This window comes from Drosophila ananassae, chromosome 3R (assembly GCF_017639315.1).
Source record: "Drosophila ananassae strain 14024-0371.13 chromosome 3R, ASM1763931v2, whole genome shotgun sequence".
Lineage (NCBI taxonomy): Eukaryota > Metazoa > Arthropoda > Insecta > Diptera > Drosophilidae > Drosophila > Drosophila ananassae.
In genome coordinates this window covers 15950696-15966960 of record NC_057930.1, presented here as the reverse complement: position 1 = coordinate 15966960, position 16265 = coordinate 15950696, and the positions used below count along the sequence as shown (strand labels likewise).

Sequence of the window (16265 nt, the reverse complement as noted above, 5' to 3'; positions counted from 1 at the left end):
ATATTTTGTTCTTGGATTTTGATGCAGAATCATGAAGAATCCATCTACGAATCGTTTAAGGTATTCCGCTCAAAGATCGAATGGAAATTGGCCAAGATATAGTCTTCGATGGGAGGGCAAATTGTCCATCCATGTATTTTGAAGGGGACCCCCAGAAAATTTCAAAAAAAATCTCAAAAATATTTTGTTCTTGGATTTTGATGCAGAATCATGAAGAATCCATCTACGAATCGTTTAAGGTATTCCGCTCAAAGATCGAATGGAAATTGGCCAAGATATAGTCTTCGATGGGAGGGCAAATTGTCCTTCCATGTATTTTGAAGGGGACCCCCCAGAAAATTTCAAAAAAAATCTCAAAAATATTTTGTTCTTGGATTTTGATGCAGAATCATGAAGAATCCATATACGAATCGTTTAAGGTATTCCGCTCAAGGATCGGATGGAAATTGGCCAAGATATAGCCATCGCTGGGGGCCATTTTGTCCTTCCTTGTATTTTGAAGGGGACCACCCAGAAAATTTAAAAAAAAATCTCAAAAATATTTTGATCTTGGATTTTGATGCAGAATCCTATTCCTATTTAGGAATCTTTTAAGATATTGAACTTAAAAACACTTTTATGAAAAAATCGATAACGTTTATAGTATTATAGCAATTATATACGAAAAAATATACTGAGGTTGTGTAAAAGTGTTGGAAATTTAGCCATTATCTGGCCATTTGTCGCTAAAAAAAATGGCATCATGGCTGGTCAGAGACTTTTGTGCTATAACTTCTGATAACTTCTTAAACATTTTATCATTTATTTTAGAGAATAATCTGTAACATAATGAATCTAGTTTCCAAAATTAAACCGTTTTCGTTTGGTATTTTTTCCAAATCGACTATTTTAGGCTATTTGAGTTGGCCTGATTGGCTATAATAGACTGTTAATAGTTGGCAACACTGATTGTATTCTAAAGCCGTATATATAGCCGGTTTTTCACTCGTCTTGCAACCCTGACTGCCAAACTGCGAAAAATTCGGGAAACATTTTGAGGCTCGACAGAAATTTGTGTCGTATTGTAAAGAAAACTATAATATTTCGGAGCGTTTTCGAATTCTGTGCAGCTAAGGTACACTCAGGTCAAGCAGAGGATACCTGAGATACCAAACGCAATGGACTTTCGTCAAATGAATAGAGACGCTTACGGAGTCGGCCAGCGGCGTGGAATGGGAACTTCATCTGGCGGCGCTGGTGGTGGTGGCGGCGGCTTGGGTCCCCAGTCAAGTTCGTTTGGAAATTCTTCCGGATTTGGTAATTATGGTGGAGGTGGCGGCGGTGGTGGTTACGGAGGTAACCGTAACCAGAGTCCGGATGGCGGAAACTTCAACCGCGGCAACTACAACGCCCAAAGCAGTGGCGGCGCCAACCGCGATTTTAATGGCCCCGGCTCCAACAACAACTGGCGTTCTTTCGATGATCGCAGTGGCTTTAATTCGAATAACCAGCGCTTCGAGAACTCAAATAATAATTCCGATATGCGGCGCGGTGACTTCGAGGATAACTTCCGTTCCCAGGGCCAGCAGTCCAATATGGGACGTCTGATGGACCAGCAGCCCATCCGAAACTCCGGTAATTTTAACCAGGACAATTTTAATCGTGGCAATCAGCAGTCGCAGTCAAGGTTCTTCGAAGATGAAATAAGGAATCGGGGCTCTTTTGGACAAAACGATGGCGCCGCCTTTGGCGGCAATTCCCGTTCCTTTGGTGGGAACGGCAACTTGGCCGACAACTTCAACGAGCAGCCATCGCCCAACTTCGGCGATCAGCGTGCCGGCTTTAATGACAATTTTGGACGCAACGGAGGTGGCGGAAACTTTGGCCAAAACTTTGGCTCTTCTCGCTCCAACTTCCAGGAGGACAATCGCGACTTTGATAATTTCAACAACCGCGGATCGGGCGGCTTTAATAATAGCTCTGGTGGATCGGGTGGCTTCAACAACAACTCTGGTGGATCGGGAGGCTTCAATAATAATTCTGGAGGACCATCTGGAGGTTACAACAATTCTGGAGGAGCGGGCGGCTTCAATAATTCGGGAGCATCAGGAGGTTACAACAATTCCGGAGGATCTGGAGGCTACAACAATTTCGGAGGATCAGGAGGCTTCAACAATTCGGGAGGATCAGGAGGCTTCAACAATTCGGGAGGATCGGGCTTTAGCAACAACATTAGCCGCAGCTTCCAGGAAGCCAACTCTCGCAACTGGAACAATTCACAGTCGACTTCATTCCAGAGTTCCGGATATCAGTCCGCCGGCGGAGGGGGTGGAGGTGGCGCCCTTTCTGGCTGGGAAGCGAGTCAGCGTGCCTTCAACTCGAAGCGCAACCAGCTACAGAAGGTTAACGTCAACAACGGAGGAGCTGTTCGAAAACCAACACAGCAGCCTGCTGTCAAGGCAGTGCAGAATATCCGTAACAATCCAAAGGCGGCGGCCGTAGTCCGTAAGAGTATTACCAACAATGGAAACAAACCATCGGTGAAGCCAGTTGGCGGGCCGAACAAGGCTCCAATTGGAGCACCCAATAAGCCGAAGGCGGCTCCCACTTCCGGCAATGCCAGTACAGTCGTCAGAAAAGCTCCCGTTTCCGGACAGCAACCAGGCAAAGTGGCGACCGGATCAGGAAAAGTTGATACTGGAGCTCCCAAGACTGGACCAGGGGCAGGCAGAACGGGAACAGCTGGCAAGAGCGGACCGCCAGTCAATAAAGGTGGCCAAGGGCAGGCCAGACCTCCAGCTCAAGGTGGCAAATCGGCGGCTCTGATTCCGAAAAATATTCCAGTTTCCAATATTCAAGATCCGGAAATCGGTGAGTAGTATAGCGCTTCTCCACTTCTTTCTCTAAGACTGTTTTTCTTTCAGGACAAAAGCGCGTAGCTCCACCACCACCACAGTCGAACGAGCCAGTATCCAAGGCCGAAAAGAAGTGGCGTCGCGTGGCTCGTAAGCGCGGCTTTCTAATGGGCGGCTTCAAGATTCCCTATCTGAACGATCAGCCGAGGAAGATGCCCCAGCCGGAGGCCGACTCGTACGCCGTGGCCTTCTTTGAGCAACATTTCAATTACAGTACAAACCAGGACGCCGACGACGAGGACTATTCGTCGGCTGCCATCGTACTGAACGAGGACTCGGAGGATGAAGGCGTGGACGATGCAAAGTCCTCCCGCAAGGTCAGCAAGCGCTGCCGGAAGCGGTTGAGAAGCGAGTGGGCGCCGCTCTATGAGTCGAAGAAGTACAATGACTGGGCTAACTGGTGGAAGGACTACAAGACTGTTGGCGAGGAGATCAACAAGCAGCTCAAGGATTGCGGCGATCTTAACCTGGAGCACTGCTTCCTCCCCAATTTACCAAAGCTCTCCACCGAGCAGGTGATCTTCGCTATCATTAAGTCAGCCCATTACGGCCTTGGCAAGAACGCAGATGTGCCGTTCGACACCTTGAAGACTATCTTCACTTTAATGAATCGGACTTTCTTGGATAACGTTACCGAGGTGAACATGCAGGAAATCCAGGACATCATTCGCGGTATACCCAACGACCTCTGGGTATACAAGATGAAGAGTATGGTCTACTTGTGGGTCAAGTACAAGGCTATCGCCAACTCCACTTCCAAGGTCGAGGACGCTGTCCGGGATCAGCAGGCTACGGCCCGAGAGTGGAAGAGCCCATGTTTCCACTGGCTGGCCAAGCAGGCCTTCGACGAAATATTTGTGAGTTTCAAATGCTATTTTATTTTTTAATAAACTAATTAATAAATTCTATTTTTAGGCAATTAGCGCTACCGAATGGGATAAGCATGCCGAAACATTTCCGGCTGCTGTTCAGGAGTAAGTGCAATTGACGTAGAAAAACGAACATTGCATCCCTCATTTACTCAAAGTTCGACCGCATGAAGAACCCACATCCGATGCATTGTAGATCATCTTCTGGATTATTATACGGAACATAATGTTACGCAACTAGATTATATTAAAGACCTTTATATGCATAAAAAGAAAACAAAAAAAATCTGTCTACAGCAAGTAGTATATTTAAATAAAGAGACGCGCGACGAATACAGATCAACAGATGAGTAATTATGCTCCAATAATAAGTATAGTGTTTTAAAATTTTGCAAAATATAAATTTTTGGATGATTGTAAGACCGATTGTAAGACCTTAGATGAATCCTACTCATAATTTAGTTTTGTAATTGGAATAATTGAAAATAAATAGCCTGCCAGCAAACATACTATCCATTTTAGAACTATCTATAGCTTTTAGATTGAATTTTTTGAGAGAAAGTAAGTTTTCCCCAAATTGTCTTCTTATAAATGATAAAATGAAACAAATTTTTCCCAATTCTTTAACAATTTAATTGCCCGTCAAAGGGTTACAAAGTCTTTTATGGCATTATTTAAACGTTTGCAGTTTTCGAAACCAATCCATGGTGCAATTATATAATTATGCTGCTCGTGGAATCACAATAGGGTTCGACCCTTAAGCTCCCAACTGCTTATAGAGAATGGGCACATAGTCGTCGTACTCCGCCTGATACAGATTGCCAGCCACGGGAGTGCCGAGGGCGTACTTCTTGGCAAATGTTGCAATCTTAAATCCTCCACGACCTTCGCCGCTGGTGTTCGGCAGGCGCTTCTCATCGAAGGTCAGCTTGCATCTCTGCTCATAAATGAGGAAAACGTACCGATGGAGACCAGTGTCCTTCGGAGGACCTGATCCCACGTAGGCGGAGAGCACCTCTCCTTTCGAGACATCACAGCCGGGAATATTGCCAACCAGCCAATGGTGCCACTCGCGGAACGTGGGTTCCTTGCGACTGGGGGCATCCGGATCGGTCATGCATAGGGTGTAGAGCTTAGAGCTGTCCGCCTCCCACTTAACACACGGTTCATCCTTCACCTGGGTGGGGGTCAGTATCTGGCCCGGCTTTACGCTGATATCACATGGGTACTCGACAGTGGCGGTGGCCGTCGGGGCCTTTTCGATAACATCGGGTACCACGCAGTGTTCCTCCATTGTCTTGGCAATAGCTTTGCTCGAGTAATTTCGTTTGGCTCCAGTAAATGCGAATTCTTTGGTTAAAATGGGATATTCGCTTCCTGCCGAAAAAGTTTTCAGCGTTCTAATGGCGGCCGGGTCACTGATATGGTTGCTGATTTTGCCGGCATTCACAGCGGTGGTGCAACGGGCAAAGTTATTCCACAAGGAGCTAAAAGTGTTACATTGCAGATTACGCAACGACCGTAGACGAACCAGACTCATATTTAAGGATATTACAATCAGAACTATTATGGAATTTGCGTTTTATTGTCAATTTAATATTTTTCGCTTCGTTGGCAACTCTGCCATTCACTGAGAAATACCGATAATTTCCAAGTCGATTGTTATCGGTAGGAAACGTTAAATTTGAATTTGGATTTGAAATAAGTTTCTTAAAGATAAATAAACGATTACTTGATAAATATTCTTTAATATTTGAAATGATATATACACTTTTTAAATATTTTAAGACAAAAATTTGATTGATTTGATTCTTATAGTTTTAATCTAAAAATATCTTTTAAGAGACTTACATCTAAAATCAGTAGTTTTATATTTAGTTTTAAGTTTTAATTATATTTGTTTATTTTTGTTTCTCATTTCGGCAAGTATCCACATATATTGAAGATACATTCGGCTACAGTTCGCAAATATTATTCGAAAAAACAGTTGCCTATTGGGAGTAACCAATTTGAAAATTTTCAGTTGGGGCTTGGCCAAATTGTGTTTAAAGACATGCTCCCACCAATCTCTGTCGCATAAGAAGTACTTTCGTTGAGGTCCAATCGATAGTTTCTCTAATGCACAAATGAAAGATTTCAGGCTGTAGATGGACAGTGCATTATACAACTTAAAGTCTAGATCTATAATGGATTGCCCTGGAAGAAAACTGAGATTGTAGAAGGCTAGCAGGGCCATGTGGGCGCCGAGGCAGTCAAAAGTTTGTTCCGTAATCCTTGAAATCCATTGATTTAAAGCCAGCAATGATGTAATTTTTCGCCTCATACTTCTAACAGATCGCAGCTTATTTTGCTGGATAGCTTGGGGCAGATTCTCTTCGAGAGAGGAAATTGTATTCCTTATCCACTCGTTGTATCCGTCAAGAAGCGATATTGCCAAGCTCGTGAGATGACAAATCATGAAAATTAGCCAAATTATTATAAATCTTGGCAGGATGAACACAAATTCAACTAAGTCTGCTTCAATCAACAAGTCCATCATTATGTTTATATATATTACTTTAAAAGCAAACGAACAAAGAATCGACCAGTGCCACGAGATATCACCTTCACAATGCCGATAAAGTTTTGATGAAATCCGCAAAAAATCGTTAATTAGCCGGACTTGCTTTTCAAAAACACTTTTCGGAGTAATTAACAAAAACACCATGAATACTATTATTCCGATATCGTCCTGTTGCCGGCTGTAGCTCTCGGAAACGACTAGTGTTTCATAAATTATATAGAACATTAGGACTATTCTTGATATTCCGATATTTTTGGATGTGTATTGAACCTCATTTCGAGATTTATCGTACTGAAGGCGCATCCATCCGAGATAATACAAATTCGAAAGATAAAATCGGAGCAGCAGGACCCGGCCTCCAATAAAGAACCTTTTACGGAGTTTCAAACGGAGTTTCAAAAGAGTCATTGTTGCCTCGAATCTACCAACTTATACCGCTCCAGTGTTGGAACTTCAATGGATTAAGTATGAAAATTGTACACTTGGATGGGTAGTTTTCCATATTTACCACTAATGTGTATCATTTTAGCTTCGTATTAACGGTAATTAATAAAATAATACCCAATAATGGTTGGAAATTATGGACTGAGACTGGAATTGTGACTGAAAATCATTCAAAACTGTAGGAAAATCAGTTGAGGATTAGAGTAAAGAATATTACAAAAATCTTTTATTGAAAAATTTAAATATAGTTACATATCTTATGCGGCAATGAAGTGATGTATTATAAGTTTACTTTCAAAGGGTAATTTGTTATTTCCTGACTTCAGCGCCGCCTGTTCCCACATAATTTTCAAATAAGCAATTGTGCAATAGGCGAAGACGATATTGAACAGGAGTCGTTCGTTGGGAGCGAACAAGCCGAGAACTTTCAGGCGAGCCTTAAGCAAATGATGCATTGAGTCCTGGTTGATAAGCTCTGACCAATCCTCGGTCCTCCACGTAGAGAACGTCTTCTGCATCCAGTTATGATTAGACCGGAATTCGTCAAAGTCGTACATGGGCGTCACTTGGTTATTTACGATATTAGTGCCATACATCGTTATCAACTGGCCGAGAGACCTCAGAAATGTATGAAGAGACATTCCGCAGATAATATTTATAACGATAGCCCTTTGATATTTGAATTGTAACGTAAATAGGAAGCTTACGTTGAAGTACATCAGGAATAGCAACTGGCTACCCAGGCATTCGAATATCATTTCGATGATTTGGGAACACATTTTCTTCAGGTTCTGCATAAGGATCAGTCGCCGTTTCATCCGGCTTACCGCACGGTGCTCCATTCGCAGGATCGCTACCGGCAGTCTCTTTACAATGGTAGCAATTTCTTTATTCACAAATTCAATGTATTTAAATATCAGGGAAATGGTAGAGCTCATAAGCATGCAACTTATGTAAATGATGTAATTCGAAACCTTGGAAGTCAAAATTTTACCTCCGATTAAAATAAAAATTTTAGAATTATCCTCTCCGCTCATCATCTCATCAAGGTAAGTGAATTTAATGAAAGAAGTGAAGGGAAGGGTGCCGTTGATATGAAACTTTCGATCGTAACGATAAAATAAATGCGGAGATATCCGTAAGATCTTGTTAATTAGCCTGATCCGTTTTTCAAACACCGAACGGGGTTGCAATAGCAATGAAATAACGAACCCCAACTGCATCCCGTTGATGGGCAGGTCTCTACACAGTACACAAACCAAAAAGAGACCCACCATATTGGCAATGGTGACACTATAGTAGGTCAATGTCACCTTGTTCTGTGATCGATCGTATTGGTGTCGCATCAGGCCGAAGTAGTGGAAGAATACACTGTAGAAGCGCCATAGCAGGAGCTCCACGTATACAATAGTATGGTTTGTGTAACTTGTAGCGTGGTTAACCATTGGTAGACTAAAGGTTTGGATCTAAATTCCAAATTCTCATGTTCTCTATTCTATAGGCACTGTGGTTGGGCTATAATATACTTTTGATGGTGTTCAATTAGGGGGAATGTTTGTCATTAAACAGAGTACAGGGGATATATATTACCAGTTTCCAGGTAAGCGTGTGTTGAAGCAACTGCTTGCACTCTGAAGATATTAATTTTCATCTCTCAAGGAGTTAAATATACAGAATTATAGGAGTTATACAGAAGAGACTTCAAGTACCAGATTTAATAAAAATTTATCTAACACATTTGTATAATAATAAGTCGTTTATATATATTGTCGAACCTAAAATTAGTGTCTTATACTAGCGAATGTATGGATAACAAAATGGAAGGAACAATACATGGCGAATATGATATATGGGATGATATATGAATGTGATATGCACAGATATTTGGACCGATGCTTCGCCTACGGCGTCTCTATGTCGCCCGCTGCAAGGGGTGCAACTACACCTGATAGCGCTGTTTGTGTCAGGCCTTCCGGAACATGTCTCCGGAACCGTAGGAGATGCGTCGCTCCTTGGTGTTGTTCGTTACCAGCACCTCCTCGTCGAACTGCGACACCCGTTGCATTTTCGGACGCATAAGACCACGCACGTCGCTTAACGATATATCTATATCCTTGAAGGCATTGAGTAAGAAAACAGCAGTGATAACAATAAGAAAGCCGCACACATCGCCGAGGATGTCTTCGAACTTCATGTGGGTGAACTCCTTGAATAGAATGGCGGATGCCACTATTACCAAGGTGGTGAACATCACATAGTAAACAGGGGTCACTATGCTAGTGTTGAATATGTCCAGAGCCTTGTTGAGATAATTCATTTGGATGGCTATGAATGTGACCGTCACAAGGATAAGGAACCAGGGCATCCATGTCAAGAACACGTTGCCACCATTGTTGAGCGTCTGCCGGATTGCCAGTCCCAGGGCCTTGCAAGACATCACCGTGAGGGACCCGATTCCGGAGCACATGAATATATAGACCGCCACATTCGTGTGGCCGTGACGGGGGGCGATAAAGAAGGCAACGAACACGGTCGAACCAACTATACAGATCACGTAGAGAATGAAGACTGGATCCTGCAGCATGTCGAACAGTAACTGCAGATCCTCGACCTCCTTTTCCTTGGGCGAGTGAATCACTATGATAGTAGATCCCAATATGCACAGAAAGCATCCAATCTTTCCCAGCAGGTTCAACTTCTCGTTGAGGAATCTGGAGGCCATCACGGCCGAGATGATCACACTCAGAGCACCCAAAGGGGTCACCAAGGAGGCCGGAGCAAAGGCGTACGCCGCAAAATTGGCTGCCTCTCCCAGGCCCACTGTAAAGACAAAAACGGAAAATAATGGGGCGATGAGTCAACTCGGTTAGTGCGATAAGAAGATATGTTTGTCTGTTTTAAATAGGGAAACCTTCATTGTCGGCTTTAGGCAAACTGTTCTGACAAATAAGGTTAAATTATAAACATTTAAAGTTTAAGAATTTAATCAAAAACTAATGTCTTTTGAGAGAATCTGAATAACTTTAAAAAATCTAATTTCCTCTTTCAGTTTTTCCACTTACTTGTAAGAAGCCCAGCCCACCAGATCCACTCCCGTAGGTATCCAAAGCCTCCGGCCGACGCCCGCACTTCACCATATCTGCTCAGTCGGATGAGAGCCTTCTTCTTGATGATGAAGCTGGATCCTATGAAGAAGCAGGAGGAGATCGCCAGGCCGACACCAATGTAGAAGTCCGTGTTGGAGATGGCGGCTGCAATGGCGGCGGGTGTGGCTGCGGGCATTTGGCTGGCTTCCCCCACCGCCTGCGGAGAAGATGCCAAGGGCATCTGCAGTGATGAGGCTTCACTATTCATGTCTAATTCTTTCGGCTCCAAATGTTTATCTCCTGCTTTTCGCAGCCCCTTTCGCGTGAGTCACAATAGTACCAGGGTTGTTGAATATATCTAACTATCGATATCTATTTATAAAATCGATATATTTATTGTCATCATGAATCAGGATATAGATTTTTCCTATCGAAAATACCAATTTTGTTTTGTTTTTAGATTTTTTGTCCAACTATTTAACTTTTTAATCGATTTTTTCATGATTTTATAATTTAAGTGACCTTGATTTGAGTTCCTCGATTTTCAAAAACATGAAACGTATTTTCTCACAATTTAGGTTTTAAGAATTTTAACTTTTAAGTAAATTTTTATGGGAAAAATAAATTTACATCTATTTTATTTAAAAATATATTATAACATTTATTTAATATTGTATTTCTTATTAATATCTCCTCCTTAAATGATTCCACAGTAGAATTATGAATGAAACCATATATTTCAATCAAGTTGGCAGCTCGCGGATCATAATAAAAACAAAACGTGCAACCGGTGAGAGAAATGCCGCCCAAATCAAATAGTAAGAAAAATCAGGCCAGTTGGTTTCACTGCGAAACTTGCGGAGCTCATATTCCCTCCAAGGCGAGGGACAATCATGAGGAAATATGCCCCACTCTTAGTCAGGGCGAGATTGACCCAAATTCCACGGCGGAGTTTGTGCGAAGTGGGGTCCTCTATACCACAAGCGTCCAGCAGCGAAACTTTGAAGTGGATTCCCTCAAGGATCTACCTCTCAAGTACACCAACATGATCATCTTCCTCTCCGAGGGAGCTATGCAACTGGCGCAGCTACATATCGGTCAGCACGTGGTTATTCAGGCGTTGGCGACGGAAGAGCCACCTTTGGTAAGGATCGTATGGCCAATTCCGGAGCAGTTCCTTTCCACCATCTTTGTGAACGATGCGGGTAAGATTTATTTGTAAATTACTTAGCATTATAATGGCTCTTTCTCTCTCTTCTAGACTTCAAATTCCATTGGACCTCACTGCGGGGAAAACTCTTGAAAATATGCGCCCTGGACACGAGTCGACTTATAGCCGCTTCCAGCATCTCACTTCGTCAGATGAACAGCAAAGAGGCACCTTTGCGCGCAGAACAGCTTCAGGACGCTACCCACATAGTGAAAAAGGACATTGTGAACCATATCTATTGCGTGGGCAGTCGAATTCGTACAAATTTCTTCAACAAATCGCTGACTTTCGCTTTCGAGCACTGGCAAAGTTCTGTGGAGGAAACTTTGTCGAATCTTAGTCTGGAATCCAAGCCCCTAACTTTTGTACAGGTCACTAATGTCACGAAGCTCCAATTGGTAAATGGAGCTGAGGAACATCCTCAGGAGAAACAGCCGAGCAGTAGTCGCATCACGAAGTCCCAAATCGGTGGCCTAGACAGACACTTGCAGCTGGTTGAGGAAAGCATGGAGTATGCTTTGGGTTTCAGGAAATTACCAGCAGGTAGGTCTGATTAAGTAAAATAAGACTAAACAGTAGACAATCTTTTCTTTAGGCCTTAAGGTTTCCCGTGGAATGCTACTCTATGGGGCTACCGGCTGCGGAAAGTCCATGATCCTGGAGGCCATGTCCTCGGTGGCCGAGGAACGCAGCCACGGGCACATCAAACTGATACCCATCAATAGCTGCGAAGTGTATAGCAAATTCCTTGGCGAAACGGAAAAGAGACTGGCTGAAATTTTTGAACTGGCATACAATCACTATCCGCATCCCACTCTCCTGCTGATTGAGGACATCCACAACCTGTGTCCCAAGCAAGAACCCACTGACTTGGTCAAGCGCGTCTCGCTCTCCTTTCTTTCCCTTCTGGATCAGCTGAATAGTCCCCGGAATCTAAAGGGAAGTAAAACTTTTGTGTTGGCGACAAGCTCGCAGATTGAGGCACTGCATCCGAGTATACGAAGAGCTGGTCGGTTGGACAGCGAAGTTGAGCTAGGGGCGCCTAGTCCCACAGCCAGAAAGGACATCATCAAGTGTCTGACGTCTTCAGTACAAAACATACTAGGTGAAGAGGATCTGGAGCACATGGCGTCCATAACTCACGGCTACGTAGGAGCGGATTTGGCGAATTTGGTTTATGCAGGAATGCTAAATGCTCACCCGAATCCCCTGCAGCTCCAGCATCTTCAGGCAGCCTTGACACGCATCAAGCCCTCAGCCATGCGAGAGGTACTAATTGAGTGCCCCAATGTGCAGTGGTCGGATATCGGGGGTCAGTCCGAGCTCCGTTTGGCGATGCAGCAGGCGATTGAGTGGCCGCTGCTCCACGCGGAAAAGTTCCAGCGATTGGGCATCAAGCCACCCAGAGGAATCCTTATGTTCGGCCCACCAGGCTGTTCGAAAACAATGATAGCCAAAGCCCTGGCCACGGAGAGCAAACTAAACTTCCTGTCCATCAAAGGGCCGGAACTCTTCTCGATGTGGGTGGGTGAGTCTGAGAGGGCGGTGCGGGAGGTGTTCCGGAGAGCTCGTCAGGTGGCTCCTGCCATAGTTTTCTTTGATGAAATTGACGCTATCGGTGGGGAGAGAGCGGACGGTGATTCAGGGTCGTCCTCGGTGAAGGAACGCGTCCTGACGCAGTTGCTCACCGAAATGGATGGCGTGGAGGCCCTGCAGAACGTAACCATTGTGGCGGCCACCAATCGACCTGATATGATCGACAAGGCTCTCCTCCGTCCGGGAAGAATCGATCGGATTCTCTACGTCGGATTGCCGAAAGCCGAAGCCCGCCGGGAAATCCTGAAGATCAAACTGCGAGCAATGCCTCTAGCCGATGGAGTGGACATGGAGAAGTTGGTGCAACTAACGGATGGATATTCTGGTGCGGAGATTCAGGCCGTGTGTCATGAGGCAGCACTGAGGGCTCTGGAGCAGAGCTTTGAGGCGGAGCATGTTCAGTGGGCGGACTTCGAGCATGCCCTCAAGGCGGTGCCACCAAGGACCAGTCCGGAACTGTTGAAACTCTACGAAGATTATCTGAAAAGGTAAACGGTCTTTATAAGAAATAGAAGTTATATGTGATTGTAAATATTTTTAATAATACTTTGTCTAATAGAACTTTAAAAATTGTATAATATAAATCACAAGTCTTCTGATTCTAAATCAACAAGGCAATGTCAGGCAATATTAAGATATATAGGCTGCGTAGTTGGTTTAGAACATCCCCTGGCTATAATTTAGTGTCCAGAGATTAGGCCGAAATGATAAGAAACCCCCAATGCCAGTAATCAGGGAACTGCTTGATTTTCATTTGTATTCTACTCCACTTCAGCTTTTAATTTTAAATAAAATTCCGGCATGGAATTCGTTTATAAATCATGTGTCGAAACAATGTGTTCTCAAAAAATTTGATGCGTCAGTTAATTGGAAATAAATTAATTTCGAGCAACTGAAATTTCTCAACTAATAAAGGGGCTTTCTCGAATCTTAACACAAGTGGAGAACTGTTAAGTCTTGTTGTTGGGGAAATCAATTCTTTTTACTCGAAAAATATACTCTCGACGGTCTCAGATCTGAGAGCCGATATAGAATTCAATTTTAAGAAAAATTGTTTGTTTCACGGTCCACTAAGGTCATACAGTGTTGACAAAAATTTAAGATTTATGATGAAATAAATGTTAATTTTTAATCTTTTTTTTCACAAAAATAAAGTAAAACTATGTCTTTTTTCAAATTAAAACTGAGCTGGCTTTTATTTTCTTTATTTCTAAATTTTAATTTTAGCTCAAAAATGTCTATAACTATATTATTTTAAATTATATATATTAATTTAAGAAATTTTTGTTTTTTATATTTTTTTAAAATTCTTTAAGAGAAATAAAAGTGGAAGCTTGATAATAATCCTTGTGATAAGAACTCTTTTTTCGCAATTGTTGTGAGTGAATACTTTTGAGCCCCACTGTGGATGACTGCCCGAATTGAAAAAGAGCGAAAAAGCTGAAAAAGAGACCTCTCCTCCAAGTGGCTCTCGACCAGGGCGATCAGTTGCCGGTTGTCGTTCGTCGCGTGTTACGACACCGATCTGGGAGCGCAGCACCTGTCGCCGGATCGCAGCGGAGGAGTACCATTCGTGTCCAATTTAACTAACAACTGGCCCGGCGTCATGGACAACTGGCTCAAGATCTCGTTGCTGTTGTGCACTTTTGGATTTCTACGGGAACTCCGGCCCTCGGAGCCGTACGTAACCGAATACCTATCTGGGGATTTCCGCAACCTGACCACCGAACAGGTCTACCAGGAGGTTTACCCATTCGGTACCTATGCGGTGCTGGCCCAGCTGGTGATAGTGTTCCTCATTACGGATCTGGTGCGGTACAAGCCTGTGATTGTTCTGTCGGCAGTGGCGGGAATCGTTTTGTTCTCCCTCCTGATCTGGTCACGGACTTTGAGGTGGTTGCAGGTGGCACAGGTCTTCTTTGGCACATTTACCGCCGCCGAGGTGGCCTACTACACATACATCTATGCCAAGGTGGACAAGAAGCGGTATCAGATCGTCACCGGGCACACCAGAGCCGCGATTCTGAGTGGAAAATTCCTGGGCGGAGTACTGGCTCAAATTCTGGTCTCCACCGACAGCATGGACTTCCGGGAGCTGCACTATATTTCACTTACGACTCAGGCTATATCGTTGGGAGTATCCCTACTCCTTCCGAGCGTGCCCAGGAGTCTCTACTTTTATGCAACTGATAATAAGAATCCGGAAACCGGTGGCGAGGTGGAGCAGCCGAAGTTCTCATTGGCCAATGCGGGACGTCTGTTGGGCTACCACTTTGTCTCATCCTACACCAATCCCGTAGTGCTGGTCTGGAGCTTGTGGTGGGCACTGGCCACCTGTGGACAGATTCAGGTACGCATATTTTACTTTCATAGAACTATTATATTAATAATTATCCTATTTTTTTTAAGGTGATATCCTACATACAATTTCTGTGGAAGGAAGTGGCTGAGGATAACAAAAGTGTGTACAATGGGGGCGTCGAAGCCCTGGCCACTTTACTTGGAGCCATAGGAGCCATCTTGGCTGGATTCCTGCAGTCTAACAACCGACGAAAAACCTACATGCTGGGCATATCCATCTGTGCCGCCTTTCTGGGTGGACTGCTCCTCATTGCTGCCAGGACGCAAATTGTATGGGTGGCATACGGCAACTATGTCCTTTTCTGTGCCTTGTTCTTCTTCAGCATCACCGTGGCCGGAGCTGTGGTGGCCGAGAATCTGGTGGACGACAGTTTTGGGCTGATTTTCGGAATCAACACTCTAGTGGGCCTGTTGCTGCAAACGATTCTCACGGTGGTGGTCGTGGAACCAGTAGGATTTGGTCTAGAGCCAAGGGACCAGTATGTGGTCTACGGCAGCTACTTTCTAGTCCTGGCTGGAGTCTATGTGGTGGGCTTAATCATTACGGCGTTCTGCCAAAAACGAAGTGAAACCCCAGAGACTACCTAAATCTTTAGATTTCAATATTGAGCTTAATTCAAATTACTATTATAGGTGGTATTTTTTACAATATCAATGTCCAAAGTATAATTTAGTTTTAAATATATTTTTAGAGATATTTATACTATTACTTCTTGTAGCTAATTCCCTAAAGTGTAAAATACTTGGCAATTTGGCAAGTTGTTAAATTTTCTATGTTAAGTATGTTAATTATTTTTATAATTTAGACATCCAACTGAAGTTTTTCCATTTTTTTAATTATGTAAAATATTAAAAATAGAATATTAATTCAGCTTAAGGAACTCTTGAAACAAGGAACTTAATGTTTCGTTAAGCCATATGCATTAAGTAGACCCCTTTCGAGTGAAATTTGAAAAGATTTGAAAAGTTTTTAATAAAAAAAAATGGGAAATTGGTGGAAGAAATGACTCCTTTTATGCACTTTTGGTTTTTTCCGTGAATTTCGCCCTTTGGAACCCCATCTAACAGAAGTTTTGTCCGGAAAATTTTCGGAATTTGCGAACAGATCTATTAGGATGTGAAATCCTGATAAATTATGGAGTTATGAATTAATTTTTGGAATCAAGACTCTGGTGGCACTACTGCTGAAGACGATTATTATCATTGTAAAGCCAAATCTACACTTCATAGTGACACTACCTA

At 43.3% G+C, this 16265-nt stretch overlaps 6 protein-coding genes across 6 annotated transcripts; 3 read left to right on the top strand and 3 right to left on the bottom strand.

The window, feature by feature from the left end:
• The first annotated feature begins 963 nt into the window (after positions 1-963).
• Positions 964-4275, top strand: LOC6498462 (uncharacterized transmembrane protein DDB_G0289901). The gene is made up of 3 exons (XM_001962838.4): positions 964-2850; positions 2904-3751; positions 3810-4275. Exons 1-3 carry the CDS (start codon positions 1158-1160, stop codon positions 3870-3872), a joined length of 2604 nt encoding a protein of 867 aa, XP_001962874.1. The 5' UTR covers positions 964-1157; the 3' UTR covers positions 3873-4275.
• A 97-nt stretch (positions 4276-4372) lies between these two features.
• On the bottom strand, positions 4373-5507 carry LOC6497036 (phosphatidylethanolamine-binding protein homolog F40A3.3). The gene has a single exon (XM_001962839.4). It carries the CDS (start codon positions 5301-5303, stop codon positions 4521-4523), a length of 783 nt encoding a protein of 260 aa, XP_001962875.1. The 5' UTR covers positions 5304-5507; the 3' UTR covers positions 4373-4520.
• A 1465-nt stretch (positions 5508-6972) lies between these two features.
• LOC116656041 lies at positions 6973-8431 on the bottom strand. The gene has a single exon (XM_032455272.2). The coding sequence runs from the start codon at positions 8213-8215 to the stop codon at positions 7028-7030; it is 1188 nt and encodes a 395-aa protein (XP_032311163.1). The 5' UTR covers positions 8216-8431; the 3' UTR covers positions 6973-7027.
• Positions 8432-8446: 15 nt separating this feature from the next.
• LOC6497034 (magnesium transporter NIPA2) lies at positions 8447-10206 on the bottom strand. The gene is made up of 2 exons (XM_001962841.4): positions 9833-10206; positions 8447-9590 (listed from the first exon to the last, which is right to left on the bottom strand). The coding sequence occupies exons 1-2, from the start codon at positions 10122-10124 to the stop codon at positions 8734-8736; spliced, it is 1149 nt and encodes a 382-aa protein (XP_001962877.3). The 5' UTR covers positions 10125-10206; the 3' UTR covers positions 8447-8733.
• A 327-nt stretch (positions 10207-10533) lies between these two features.
• On the top strand, positions 10534-13839 carry LOC6498463 (ATPase family protein 2 homolog). Its single transcript, XM_001962842.4, has 3 exons — positions 10534-11061; positions 11118-11609; positions 11662-13839. Exons 1-3 carry the CDS (start codon positions 10656-10658, stop codon positions 13152-13154), a joined length of 2391 nt encoding a protein of 796 aa, XP_001962878.1. The 5' UTR covers positions 10534-10655; the 3' UTR covers positions 13155-13839.
• A 158-nt stretch (positions 13840-13997) lies between these two features.
• Positions 13998-16023, top strand: LOC6498464 (thiamine transporter 1). Its single transcript, XM_001962843.4, has 2 exons — positions 13998-15012; positions 15072-16023. The coding sequence occupies exons 1-2, from the start codon at positions 14269-14271 to the stop codon at positions 15609-15611; spliced, it is 1284 nt and encodes a 427-aa protein (XP_001962879.1). The 5' UTR covers positions 13998-14268; the 3' UTR covers positions 15612-16023.
• The last annotated feature ends 242 nt before the right edge of the window (positions 16024-16265 follow it).